Raw genomic sequence first — 12450 nt, 5'->3', positions numbered from 1 at the left:
TCAATAACTTTAAATATGTCATTGATATATATATATATATATATATATATATATATATATATATATATATACACACACACAAGGGAACAGTTTGAACACACATTTATTTAATTAATAAAGTCTTACACACTAAAATTCAAAATAAAAATCGTCTCATCTATTCAATGTGTTTATTGTATTGACCATTGCAAGAATAAACAAGAATATCATAAATAATAATACTTTAAATTGTCTTAAGCTCGTATAGGAAACATGATTTCTTCAATGACTTATCACAGGCCTATCAGTCTCATTTGTGCAAGAAGATTATTCAAGGAACCATCAAATAAAATATAAAAGCTAATATGGCACTTACATGAAGTGAAATTAGGCACTCAGCACGTGCATTGATCGCCTATATTGAATCTATGTAATTCAAAATAATCTTGTTCAATTTTCTGAGTATTTTCGCATTAATATATAGTGCTTTCCGGTATTAGCCGAAATAACTGGATGGATAAAACTTAACAAACAGTAGCCTGCATGAATCAAGGTACCGCCAGCCTCGTTTCCAGTATTTTCTGTTAATTTTGCGATTCAATACAATACATAAGATAATATATTAATTACATTTCAGTATCCTGGCTATAGAATCTTGGAAATAAACACCTCATATTAAGATAAAATGTTTCCTACCAAACACTGTAAAACATTATTGCAACATAATCAAAATATTTGAATAAAACATATATATCTCAAAAATTTATTTACATTTCTTACTTCCATGGGTGAGCTACATCAAGGTTTCCTGTCTCAAAGCATTGAGATTCTCAGGAACCTAAAAACCAAGGAACATATTGATATGCGCGCGCACCCCAACCAACTGCAGCGACCATAACCGTATGGCATATGTATATGCTAAACTTTGTATAATCAAATTCCGATAACGATTCGTAATGTGGAACAAGAGGATTTTGAAAGAAAGCTCAAATCATTTATGTATATACCTGATCAAATTTTACAAGATGAATGAATTTAAAAATGCTAAATGAGATGATGTTATTTATTAATACTATGTGATTTATTTATGTATTTGTTATTGACATGTATGCAAATGTTCGGACAGCAATAGATGATATTATACAACGTTGTATCGAAGATAAATGAAAATAAATACAATTCCAATCCCAACGTACCGTGCGCTTCCAGGTTTCTTTTCCTTTGTGAAATACTCGTTGAAAAAATCACGAAAAGTGGCTCCGGGACCGATTTCATGGTGCGGTTATCCAACGCACAATATCCGCGGATCTTGCGCCTTACTGGCTTGCGCCCAACGCACCGTGCACAATTTTATGCTTCGGGACGTTTGTTAGAAGGACCAGCTTCATCAGGGAGGTCATTCTCATCTTGATTTGGTGTATTGGTGGATGGATCATCGGCATTGGAAATTTCCGCAAAGTGTTGAATTGCACCATCGTAATTTTGGTAATTTGCAATATCTTCATTATTCGGAGGTCCATACACATATCTAATTTCATCAACATTGGACAAATTGCTTTCGGGCAACGGCTGCGGCTCGTTGCAATCATTACAAAAACCATGATTTCCGTGTATTGTACAATAGTTTGGCGGATACTGTTCAAAAGTACCATCTTCCTGCGAGTAGATATTAGGTGCCGATGAAAAGTACTGCTGCTCCATAGGTGGATTTTGCAGCGGTGCCATCTGTAGATACTCCTGCTGTTGAAAGGGCATTCCGGGTTGCGTCATTGGTATCTGTCTCTGCCCTGGCAACTCTGATATTAAATGATTCTGCATTGGCATCTGCTCTCGTGGAGGTTGAATTTGCTGCGCGTATATTCCGGGAGGTTGCGGAGGTTGCTGATAATTCATTTCTCCACCACCATTGTTGAAATGTGAATTTGGGTAGTATGCGTTGTTTTCATAGTGCGGCAGTTGATTCTGGATTCCAAAGTTGTTTCCGACAGATGTCTGCGTTGATCTAGGGATGACTATGTCCTCTGGAGGTGGATAGCAGTTCCGTGGAACTCTCTGTGGGTTGCTCATCTGCACTGTGCGTGATCGAGAAACTGGATTAGGTTCGCCTTTTTTTCCGCGCTTCTTCTCGGGGTTGGTGCCCCGCTTGCGGTTACTCTTTCCACTCATTTCGTTAAAGTTTATGCTCCACCAAGAGGACTTGCTGGAATTCTCGTTGTGCGTGCGTTGAAAGCGATTATGCAGCGATAGATTGTGTCTGATAGAATTCTTCCAACCTGCAGAGGCAGACGGGCTACTCCTCTCAGCGAAGTACGGAATCGTTCTGATCAAATAGTCATAAATTTCTGAAAGAGTGAGTCGTTGGTCTTCCGAAGATAATATGGCCTTAGTTATCAATTCCGCGTAACTCAAGTTGCCCCATCCGTTCCTCCGGCTTGTGTTCTTCGTCACTTTTCCCAACTTCTTGTTAGCTTCATTGTGCTGCTGCTGCTGCGGTCGCTGTTGATTGTAAGATGGTTGCTTCACTGGTGCAGATCGGTCCTGATGACAAAAAATAGTGGTCAAGGTCAGTACGTATGGAAAAGAGTTAAAATTGTATTAGAGTTGAGTTTTCATGTTTCAAACACACTTGAATATGGAACCCGTTCCCAGTGAAAATATTGCCCCGAGCTATAAAAAATATTCAAAGCTAGGGCGTGAGATTTCCGGCTGATAGAACGCCGGACACCTACGAGATCAGATTATACATCAAACATTTTTCTTATATATATTCAAGTCTGATTGGAAAACAATTTACACAATTCTGCACTGTTTTAGCTCTAGCACTTGGTCCTTTGAATCTCCAGGGACAGGTACATACAATTCATAGGTTTAATCATAATTCATTACGAGCTCCCTAATTGGTCAAAAATTGGCATTGATATTAATTGATAGTGAAAATAAAATGTAAATTTTTTTTGCATTCGACATGGTAGAGAGTTGACGCGTATTCCTTAAATACCGTCTGACGAAGTTTCTGAGCACACCAATCGCTTCTTGAGGGTCGAATTATGTAAAGTGGATATTTTTCCGACCAAATAGTTTCGCCCCACCAGCATAATGTGTCAGAGCTCGTCAGCCGCCCCACCAGTTCTGACGCATACGCAGTTATCGCATATAGGTTCATATTGTTTTGGCGGTAAAAAAGTTCTTCTTGTGCGCTACGCACGTCACGCTGGACTTTTTGGTCGGAAAAAATATTCACTTTACCTAATTCTACCTTCAAAAATCGATTGGTGTGCTCATAAATTTCGTTAAAGACGGTATTTAACAAGATCGTTGTTGTATGTTGTATATTTTTTTTATTCCTTTTTTACCTTTCTTAACAGATAAATTATAAGTTTATATTAGAGGTCTCAGCCAGGCAAATTTCGGGTCAAAAATTAAAAATTGAGGAGAAAAGACGTCTTTACACTGTCAAACCACACGTTTATTATTGTTTTCAGTTATTTTTGTTTACACAGCAGTTTTTGACAGTGAAGACGTTTTTTCTCCAAAATTTTTTATTCCTGACCCGAAATTTGCCTGGCTGAGACCTCTAATATATAAACTTATAATTTATATATTGGCTAAACTGATCCCGGCAGCCACCACCTTACTTCTAGCGGCTGAGACCTCTACTTTATATTTGTGTGCTCCAAAATAATTTCTAATAGCTTTGGAAAATGTGCAAAACAAATAAAAATTATATAGATTAACAATAATATACGTGGGGGCTAATCGGTACCCGTAATGAAAAACAAGAACATATATAACCATTCACTATATTGGAATAATTTGTTGAATTAATTACCTGATAAGAAGTAGATGGTTCCGCATTTGAGTGACTTGGTGGCTGTGTACGACGTTCATTCCTTTCTTGGGGGTCTGCCGTTGGAGGTGGTTGCTGTTCATCTCCTTTGTGCATTGCCTCAGAATGTTGATTATTGGAACCGTGATTACCTTCAGGCTTTACCATCGTGTGTGAACTATGGTATCGTACGAAAAATAGTTCAGGCTGTAAACACTGCCACGAAGAAAAAATAGCTCAGGCTGTAAACATTATCACAACAACACTTCAACTTTCTTTAATAAAGTATGTTGCTGCCATGGACTTATATATATATTGTTATGATCAGTGGCTATATTGTAAAGAGGGGAGGGGTAGAGGGGAAGAAAAAAGATGGGGATTACTTTTTGAACTTATCCTTGAGGATGAACTAAAACTACACCCGCTATGAGATCTGATAATTATATTTTTAACTTTCAGAGCTGTATAAAACGCAAAATACGTATTGATTTGATTATCTGCCTCTAAGGAAAACTCGTTGCTTACTCCACGATTATTTCAATAAATTTGGAAAAAATCTAAAACGTCGAAACCTAAGAGTTTTTCTGTTAGTATAGTTCATGTTCTTTAAATGCTGTAATTGAAAGACCACCTGTTAACAATTTATCTGTCACCAAACCCAAAATTAATAATGTAATTTTTAGAACCTCTGCTCAACACTTCGCATAGGCTATGAGCCTCACCATGTGAATGACGCAAAGGGCCGTAGTGACTGTAGAGGATCTCGAGCCCATTGAACTTTGAGCATTTTGAGTCACTTTCATTAATCACCTTTTGTCATCTCAAATTAGCCACGTATAATAATAAATTTAAGACACGTCTAAGGATTTGAATCAATCTTTTTCCGGTTTATGACTGCCGCACTTTTCCAGCATTGATCAGAGTCTACTCGCTCAATTTGCATAATTGGACTGAAGCAGCTCTGCACAATGTACTCGCCCAAATATATACATATATATATATATATATATATATATATATATATATATATATATATATATATATATATATATATATATTAATGCTATAAAGTTTGATTCGACTTTAATAGCATCGAATTGAAAACATGTTTTGACTTGAAATATTAATAACACCACTCTTGATATTATTTAATTAATATATAAACGGACATTTAATACGATATACTTTATTTTCCAAACTGACCGCAATTTTAATTTTTGGAGCATATTTCGTATTAAACGTGTAAACAGAAGACGCAATAATATGTTACTGCAAATTGTTTTAAATTGAGTAATTTTAAAGAAGTTAAGTAACATTTCACCCAAAACAAATCAGAAGAGATCATTTAGCTAATATCCTGTTGATGAAGAAATATTCATGGTATTTAGCCCAGTCATCAAAAATACCTTTTTTCCAGTGGAAACTTCAAATCTTTTGTATTTTAGGTGAGAACTAGGGGAGGAAGAGCCGGTCAGCCCTTTTGAACCGGCTTATATTTTTTGCCTCCTCAAAGTCTGCTTGCTAAAGGTTTATTCCTTTCCTCCCTGAGCGGCCACCCCACATGTTATTCAACTTGTCTCTGCCAGTGTTTAATAAAGCTTTTAATTCTCATTATGCTGGCAACCTCCCGCATGTAAAGGTTAAATTGGAATATTATTTTCAAATTCAACATCAATTTATTTGAACAACTTGCTGAAACTCATTATTAAAATACTGGCAAAATTTACCACTGTGTTCACCTGTGCACAGTGAAAACAAATATGAACTGAGGTCAGTGCGAGGAAAATGTTTGTGCTTGCTGTCCGTCTTCTCATTGTTCTGCCTCTTTCCATTATGTAATGAATAGAGAAATTAGGGATCGATATGTGAAGTTTATAATATGAATTTGAGTAATGAATCAGTAGAAATACAGAGAAAAATAAATGAATCGGGCTAGTCGAAGTCACAATAAGATTTTTCCGAAGGCGAGAAGGGGCACCGGTTCGCGTTTTCTTTCTCTTTTTTTTTTGTTGTCAGGGCAGGGGCACTGTCTGCGAGCTTTGGCGCTTGCCACCAGCAGCTGACGCCTCTCCCATATAATTTTTTAGAGCGCCTTTTTCCTCTTCTTGATATGTCCGATGCAAGTTGTTTGCTGTGCAAAAGAAAAATAACCCCTGGAGGCAGCGAGCGCGCGCGGCACTGCTCTTTTCAGAGTGGAGAGCGCTGATTTGTTTTCGCTTCGATTTTTCATTTCGAAAAGTTTGTTTTTTGTACGTGAGCCGAGCGAGAGAAAGCACAGGGCAGGCAAACGAGATGCGCTTTCTCAGTGCTTTTGCTGCCCTCTTCTCTCTCCCCGCGCCGCGCACTCTTCGCCAACATTAAACTCCCTTTTCATCAGAAGCAGCAGCAGGCGCAGCAGCATCGGCAATGAATGCTCTGGCAGCCAAGTCTCCACGTCCCGTCATCATCATTTCTTTTGTGTGTTTCTGATACACGTCATTAATACCTGCACACATTCATCAGCAGCGTGCCTTTTTCTAGAATCAGCCAGCCTTGCAGCTCAAAGGCTTCAAAAGTGCTGTGGAATATTGCATTTTGATCTTTGACACCGATCTTTTTAAAAAAATTGAATATTTAAATTTTACTTCGACTGTTACTATGCACTTTAAACCTATCGATATTTAATTAAGGTTTTAACCAGAAGGATATATCAAATTTAATTATTTTATAATTATTTTTGAATGTTCAGCGCACTTTGGAAAGGTAATATTCTTTTCGAGGGACCACTGACTCCAATATTAGTTTTTAACATATATGTTAAAAACTAATTGCATGAAAATGACCATCACACCGGCTTTAATTGTCTCACATTCTAGAAGTAAAACTTCAACAACATTGTTCTAATCAACTTAAATTGACCCTTTAAAAATTAAATTCTTAAGAAAAATTATAACGTCTTTAGTGTCGGTTTCTATTTAAGAACCAGTTTTTTTGTTTCAATTTTTTTGGCCCGCAACTTGTCAGTCCTTTCAATTTTGGAATTCAAAGGTACACACTGCGTATGTACATAATATATTAAAGAGAACAATTTTAATTTCATAATACAAATTTTCACGTTATGAAATCAGTGACAAAACAAACACACCGCTAACTTATAAATATAAATATCCATCGAAAAGACTTTTAATAAATTTATCTGCTGGTCGCATCAGCAAACTCTCCATTGAGCGAGCTAATCTCCCCATTCTATGGGAATGCTGCGAGGTGCTATGGGAAAAGGGTGCGATATTAGATAAAATACCATCATTCACCTCTCCCCTTGGTTCATAACAAGAAAATAGAAGCAAAACGATATTTTTTTCCTGGTAAAAAGTCTCAATTTACACAATTCTATACTTCCCATTGTATCCCTTTTTGACTTGTGTGTGTTGCGCGACATCCCCCATACCCATTGAACGATCGTTTGCACTCTTCTCTATTTGTTATTGCTGCTTCCCAAATTGGTGGAAAAATCGATGCATTGTTAACATGCGGCTGCACCCTTTTACCGACAAAAAACGAAAATAGGATTTCAAGGGTGAAAAGGCAGTGAATTGATTACTCTTGACCTGCTCCTGTGTGTAATTTTATTGTTATAGATCATGAGTGCGCATAACATACCGAAAGCGGTCCTCAATTGTCGAAGTAGCTCAAAAGTAATTTCACAGCTACGAAAATGCATAGGAGATATATTTTACAAATAAAAAAATGAGACAATGACTCGATTGAAGAAACTGACACGGATGCAATTTTATTTATTGATTTTACTTAACTCTTTTTGCGAAAGTGACTCTATTACAGTTGTCCGAGCTTACAATTTTTTGAATTTTATACTTATAGAAACTTCAAGAAGTTAACGAGTAAAATTGAAATTTAAAGCAAAAATGACAGGAATAAGTGATTTTAAATTACGATGATTTTACATTTTGGAGGTATAACAGAAATCTCATTACAAAAGCATCGACTGAGGCCAAATGTGTTGCACTTAAGAGATCTTATCAATCAAGCAATTATCATCATTTTAACAGCTTTGCCGTGATAATTTTATTATATTTTTCTGTTAAGTCAATGGATTCTAACAAAGACAACAGATAAGATTTTCTCCTTCGTATTTGTTGGCGACGGCTTTTTTATTCAACTTCAAGCTCGGCAAGTTTGTTTTTTTGTTCAAGGTATGTAGAGATAAAAGCCAAACCTTTCGGTAAGTACATGAAAATATGATTGCTATATTAGCAGCATACCAAAATTTGGAAGAAAACGATGCTTATATTTTAAATCCTATAACGAGAGTGGTGCAGGAGGCAAAGCTTTATGAGCACCGTCGACTCTGCAGAGGCAGAGATCAATTGGTAGCGCCACAATTTGATCCAAAACTCATTATTGCCCGCCGCCCGGCATCCTCTTCGTAAATTGGTTTGACCTGCAGCCGGATATTATTGCAGATGTTGAATATTGATAGAATTTCATCTCCACAAATAGCAGTGGGCTCGGCTCGCCCAGAGTGAGTGTGGATGTGGATCAATCATGCCTCTCCACCTTCAAGTAGCATTTGCCCATCATCTCGCTCATAATCGCATTCGCCCCACCAAGATGTGTGCTCTATATAAGGGTGGATGACGTGACGTCACAAATAGAATTATGCCCCTATGTGATAAAAGGAAGCAGGTTCTCGAAAACCGATGATGTTAAACTTCTTTATTTTCCTTCTAAAGCTTCTGGGCTTTAATTGCTTTTCAGCAATAATGGCTAGTAAGATTTAGTGTGAGCTCATAATTAAGTTTTAATCACTTTAAAAATGCTTTTAAACACTCATTCGTTTTTTTATTACTTTTTTTATGTCCATGAATTTAAGTTTATATTAATGACGCCTATTTTTTTCGAAATTCCAAGTAAGGCCATACAAATATACAATCAAATGTGAAACATACAAGAAGAAAAAACGATTGACGTCAGAATAACGCACCTCCCGCAACATAGCTTACTACGTGCTTTAGCAAGAACTTTCCTAATATGAGGTGTAAAGGCAGATAAATTAATGTAGTTTAAACTAGAATCGACCCGGTGGACACAAAATATAAAAAATTGACTTCTTTAAGGGGCTGCCTACTTTAAATTAAAAATTTAAAAAAAGGAGAATTTCTCCCGCAGTTTTTCTGTCGTTAAGCATAATATATAGTATTCTCAGTATTCTAGAATGTATATTTTTACTGACCCTTACAGAATAGTTTTACAAAACACATTGAATTGAAACTAAATTCAGTTTCATTCTACACATTAACGATGCATTCCTTACAAAGCAAAAAATTTGGTCACGCAGCTCTTTCTTTATATTAAGAGCATTCGTTCCAGCAAAAATTTGGCCTTGTTCACCTCCTGGAGGGCATTATTAGCAATTAAAGAGGATTGCACTCTCAATAACTCGCAGTACACAAGTAAATCCTGTTTGGTGCCAATATTTAAACCAATAACCCTATAAAAGATTCAGTGAAAATGTCAAAATTGACCAATGTTGCACTTGAAATTTTCGAGAAAAGTATAGCTGGCAAAGTTTCCCATGCTTTTCAAATGGAGAGGTTGTTATTTGTTATAATAATTTTCAATTGTTGACCTTGCGTCAATCAACTTTAAAAAGTACTACAATGTTTCAGAAAGATCTAGTGGACTCATCCCTATATTCCTGCAGCTGCGAAAACGCGTGTATTAATTCCAAATTAACGACTCTCTTTAAGCATTCCGAGAGAAAGTCCAGCGCGCGTCGTGTCCTATATAGTGATAGCAGCATATATATTGTATGAAACTGAATCTGCCAGGCTGCTGTTTGAGCTGGTGGCTGGTGTAACTTTTCTGCTTGGCAAATACGGCCGCTCTTTTGTTTGCCGTGCGCGCTGCGAGAGTGCTACCAAGCGCCGCAACCCGGCAACCCTTTCTTAACAAGGGTGCTAAAATTCCCAAATAAATTTGCGCCGACGGCACTCTGTGCGAGGCTCTGCGCGCACTCTGACTAAATCTTAAGTGGATCTATTGAATATGCAAATGGCCAGCCGCTTGGACACTAATAGGATCAGGCAGCGGTTTATGCTGCATTTGCACTTCTCAGCGCGGCGAGAGAAACTTCGCAATGCTTAAGTGAAAGAAGCCAGCAACCGCAGTTAAGAAAAAATGGACGGAAAAGTCATTTGCATATGTGGAGCAAACGTATTGAGAAAGAGAGAGAGAGAGAGAGAGAGAGAGAGAGAGAGAGAGAGAGAGAGAGAGAGAGAGAGTGGCTGCGTCTCTTCTTTGACATAAAATAGACCCCAATTTCAGTCGCAAATCCTCCCTAAAAAGGACATAAAAGTCCACCAAATCCTCCACCCGCCCGGCACAAGCAAATCAGCTTTGGAAGGGAGAAGGGCAGCAACGATAATGCACGCGCGCCAGTCATTGACAAATGTGACAGAAAACTGGCGTAATTTATATCAAAATAGCAGCAGCAGAAGAAGCGGCGGCGGCATTATGTTTTTATTACGCCACTATTTGAAGTTAATGGGCTATGTCACTAGATGGCTTGCTCCCAGTCATTGTCACTTGGCGAATAAATTTAAATTGTTTAAGCGGTGGCAAAAAAGCTATAGCCCGCGCCCCTGCAGTCGCCATCAGCCGTCCGTCAAGTCGCATCTTGCCGACGACTACTTGTCGTGTGTTGCTTCCTGATGCTTCCAAGGAAAACACCCAACATGTTCTCTCTCTCTCTCTCTCTCTCTCTCTCTCTCTCTCTCTCTCTCTCTCTCTCTCTCTCTCATTTTTTCAATCCTTTGAAAAACAAATGATATTTTTATTTTGGGGATGAGGCAATAAAATTTCTTTTGTTGATACGTTGATAGATGCTTAAATGTAGGCAGTACGAGGATGTCATAATTTTTTCTGTTGAAATACAAAATGTGGTTTCCTCAAAGTCGCGAGCTGTGTTTTCGTAGAAATTTCCTGCTCAGTGTTTGACTGCTGTAGTTAGAACCTCCCATGAAATTTTCCTATACCGGTTGTTTTTGAAAGATATACTTGATGTTTTCATTTGATGGAAATGTATATCCGGTTAATTCAATTTTCTGATACTGCTCTGACTAGGCATATCATCATTAAAAACTTAATAACATTATATACGCACAAAAACAGATTGCTGTTGAAATTTCTATGGAAGGATCTAAATCAAGTGACACCCCCCTTGGCAAGTGGTCTTCAGATTTTGATAAAATTCGGTGGAGATGTTGCCCTAGGGGACCTAAGTTGAACCCTAAAATATTAGGTGAAAATTCCAAAAATTGCCCATTTTACGGGGGTTCAAAATTTGAGATTTTTGAAAAAGGTGATGTTTTCGGCGATTTGTAACTTTGACTCTGTTTGTGGTAAACACAAAAATTTAGTATCCAAAATAATCTACGTTTAATGCCAAACAACTTCCCCACGACGACCAACTTCGTAGGTCAAAGGTCAAGGTCACTAAATTCGGGTCAAATTTTTCAAAAAAATCCCACATACCCTAGTACATAAAATTTTGAAAATTCAAAATAGCCAAAATGTGCCTCATATTCATGGTAACAACATATAAAAAATTGGCGAGACTTATTTTTTTCTTTTTCGAGATATTTTGAATTGAGTGTTAAAAACCGGTGTTTTCCGGGTCTTCTGATCGCAAATAAAAACACGTTTTCCGCTTAATCTCAGCTTCTATGGGTCCGATTTAGAAAAACCGCACACCATTTGATACGTAATGACCTCCCCTAGGTAATGCAAGGGATCATAAGGGTGCCCACCCCTTTCAAACCCTTAACCACCCCCTGGAAATCCGAAATTTTTTTTTTCAAATATTTACTCTCTAACTCGATTAATTAAGCAAAATACTAATCAAACATGATTTAAAATAATTAAAATGTATAATATTTTCATTTACTTTGTAGAAAAATAACTTTAAAAAAGTAAAATTGCTATTAATAAAATAATTTAAGTTTATTTTAAATATATAATTATTTTGGGTTTTTGTTTATTCAAAATAGCTGATTTTTTTATTTTTTTTTTAAGAATTTTAGAATATGTTTTATATTCTAGAGTGTTCTTTTATTATAATAAATAAATGCAACCATTAATATTTGTTAAACCATAAGCATTTGGTAAAAATTGTGTGCTTAACAAATTATTGGTATTGGTTGCATTTCTTTATATTTATAAAGAAACACTGTAAAATATAAAAAAATTTTAAAATTCTTAAAAAAAAAAAAAATAAATCAGCTATTTTGAATAAACAAAAACCCAAAATAATTATATATTTAAAATAAACTTAAATTATTTTATTAATAGCAATTTTACTTTTTCAAAGTTATTTTTCTACAAAGTAAATGAAAATATTATACATTTTAATTATTTTAAATCATGTTTGATTAGTATTTTGCTTAATTAATCGAGTTAGAGAGTAAATATTTGAAAAAAAAAATTTTCGGATTTCCAGGGGGTGGTTAAGGGTTTGAAAGGGGTGGGCACCCTTATGATCCCTTGCATTACCTAGGGGAGGTCATTACGTATCAAATGGTGTGCGGTTTTTCTAAATCGGACCCATAGAAGCTGAGATTAAGCGGAAAACGTGTTTTTATTTGCGA

At 36.4% G+C, this 12450-nt stretch overlaps 1 protein-coding gene across 1 annotated transcript; it reads right to left on the bottom strand.

The window, feature by feature from the left end:
- Positions 1–1329: 1329 nt before the first annotated feature.
- Positions 1330–3922, bottom strand: LOC135942388 (forkhead box protein O-like). Its single transcript, XM_065488482.1, has 2 exons — positions 3809–3922; positions 1330–2517 (listed from the first exon to the last, which is right to left on the bottom strand). The coding sequence occupies exons 1-2, from the start codon at positions 3920–3922 to the stop codon at positions 1330–1332; spliced, it is 1302 nt and encodes a 433-aa protein (XP_065344554.1).
- Between the last annotated feature and the right edge of the window lie 8528 nt (positions 3923–12450).

This window comes from Cloeon dipterum, chromosome 4, assembly GCF_949628265.1.
Source record: "Cloeon dipterum chromosome 4, ieCloDipt1.1, whole genome shotgun sequence".
NCBI lineage: Eukaryota > Metazoa > Arthropoda > Insecta > Ephemeroptera > Baetidae > Cloeon > Cloeon dipterum.
Note: the sequence above shows the minus strand (reverse complement) of the source record. Positions and strands in the feature narration are given on the sequence as shown.

What these genes read in the sequence shown, in the direction of transcription:
- LOC135942388 (XM_065488482.1), bottom strand. Translation starts at nt 3,922, where the DNA reads ATGCACAAAGGAGATGAACAGCAACCACCTCCAACGGCAGACCCCCAA. An exon ending in AACCATCTACTTCTTATCAG is followed by an intron (nt 2,518 to 3,808) that starts GTAATTAATTCA and finishes TTTTGTCATCAG; the next exon opens with GACCGATCTGCACCAGTGAA.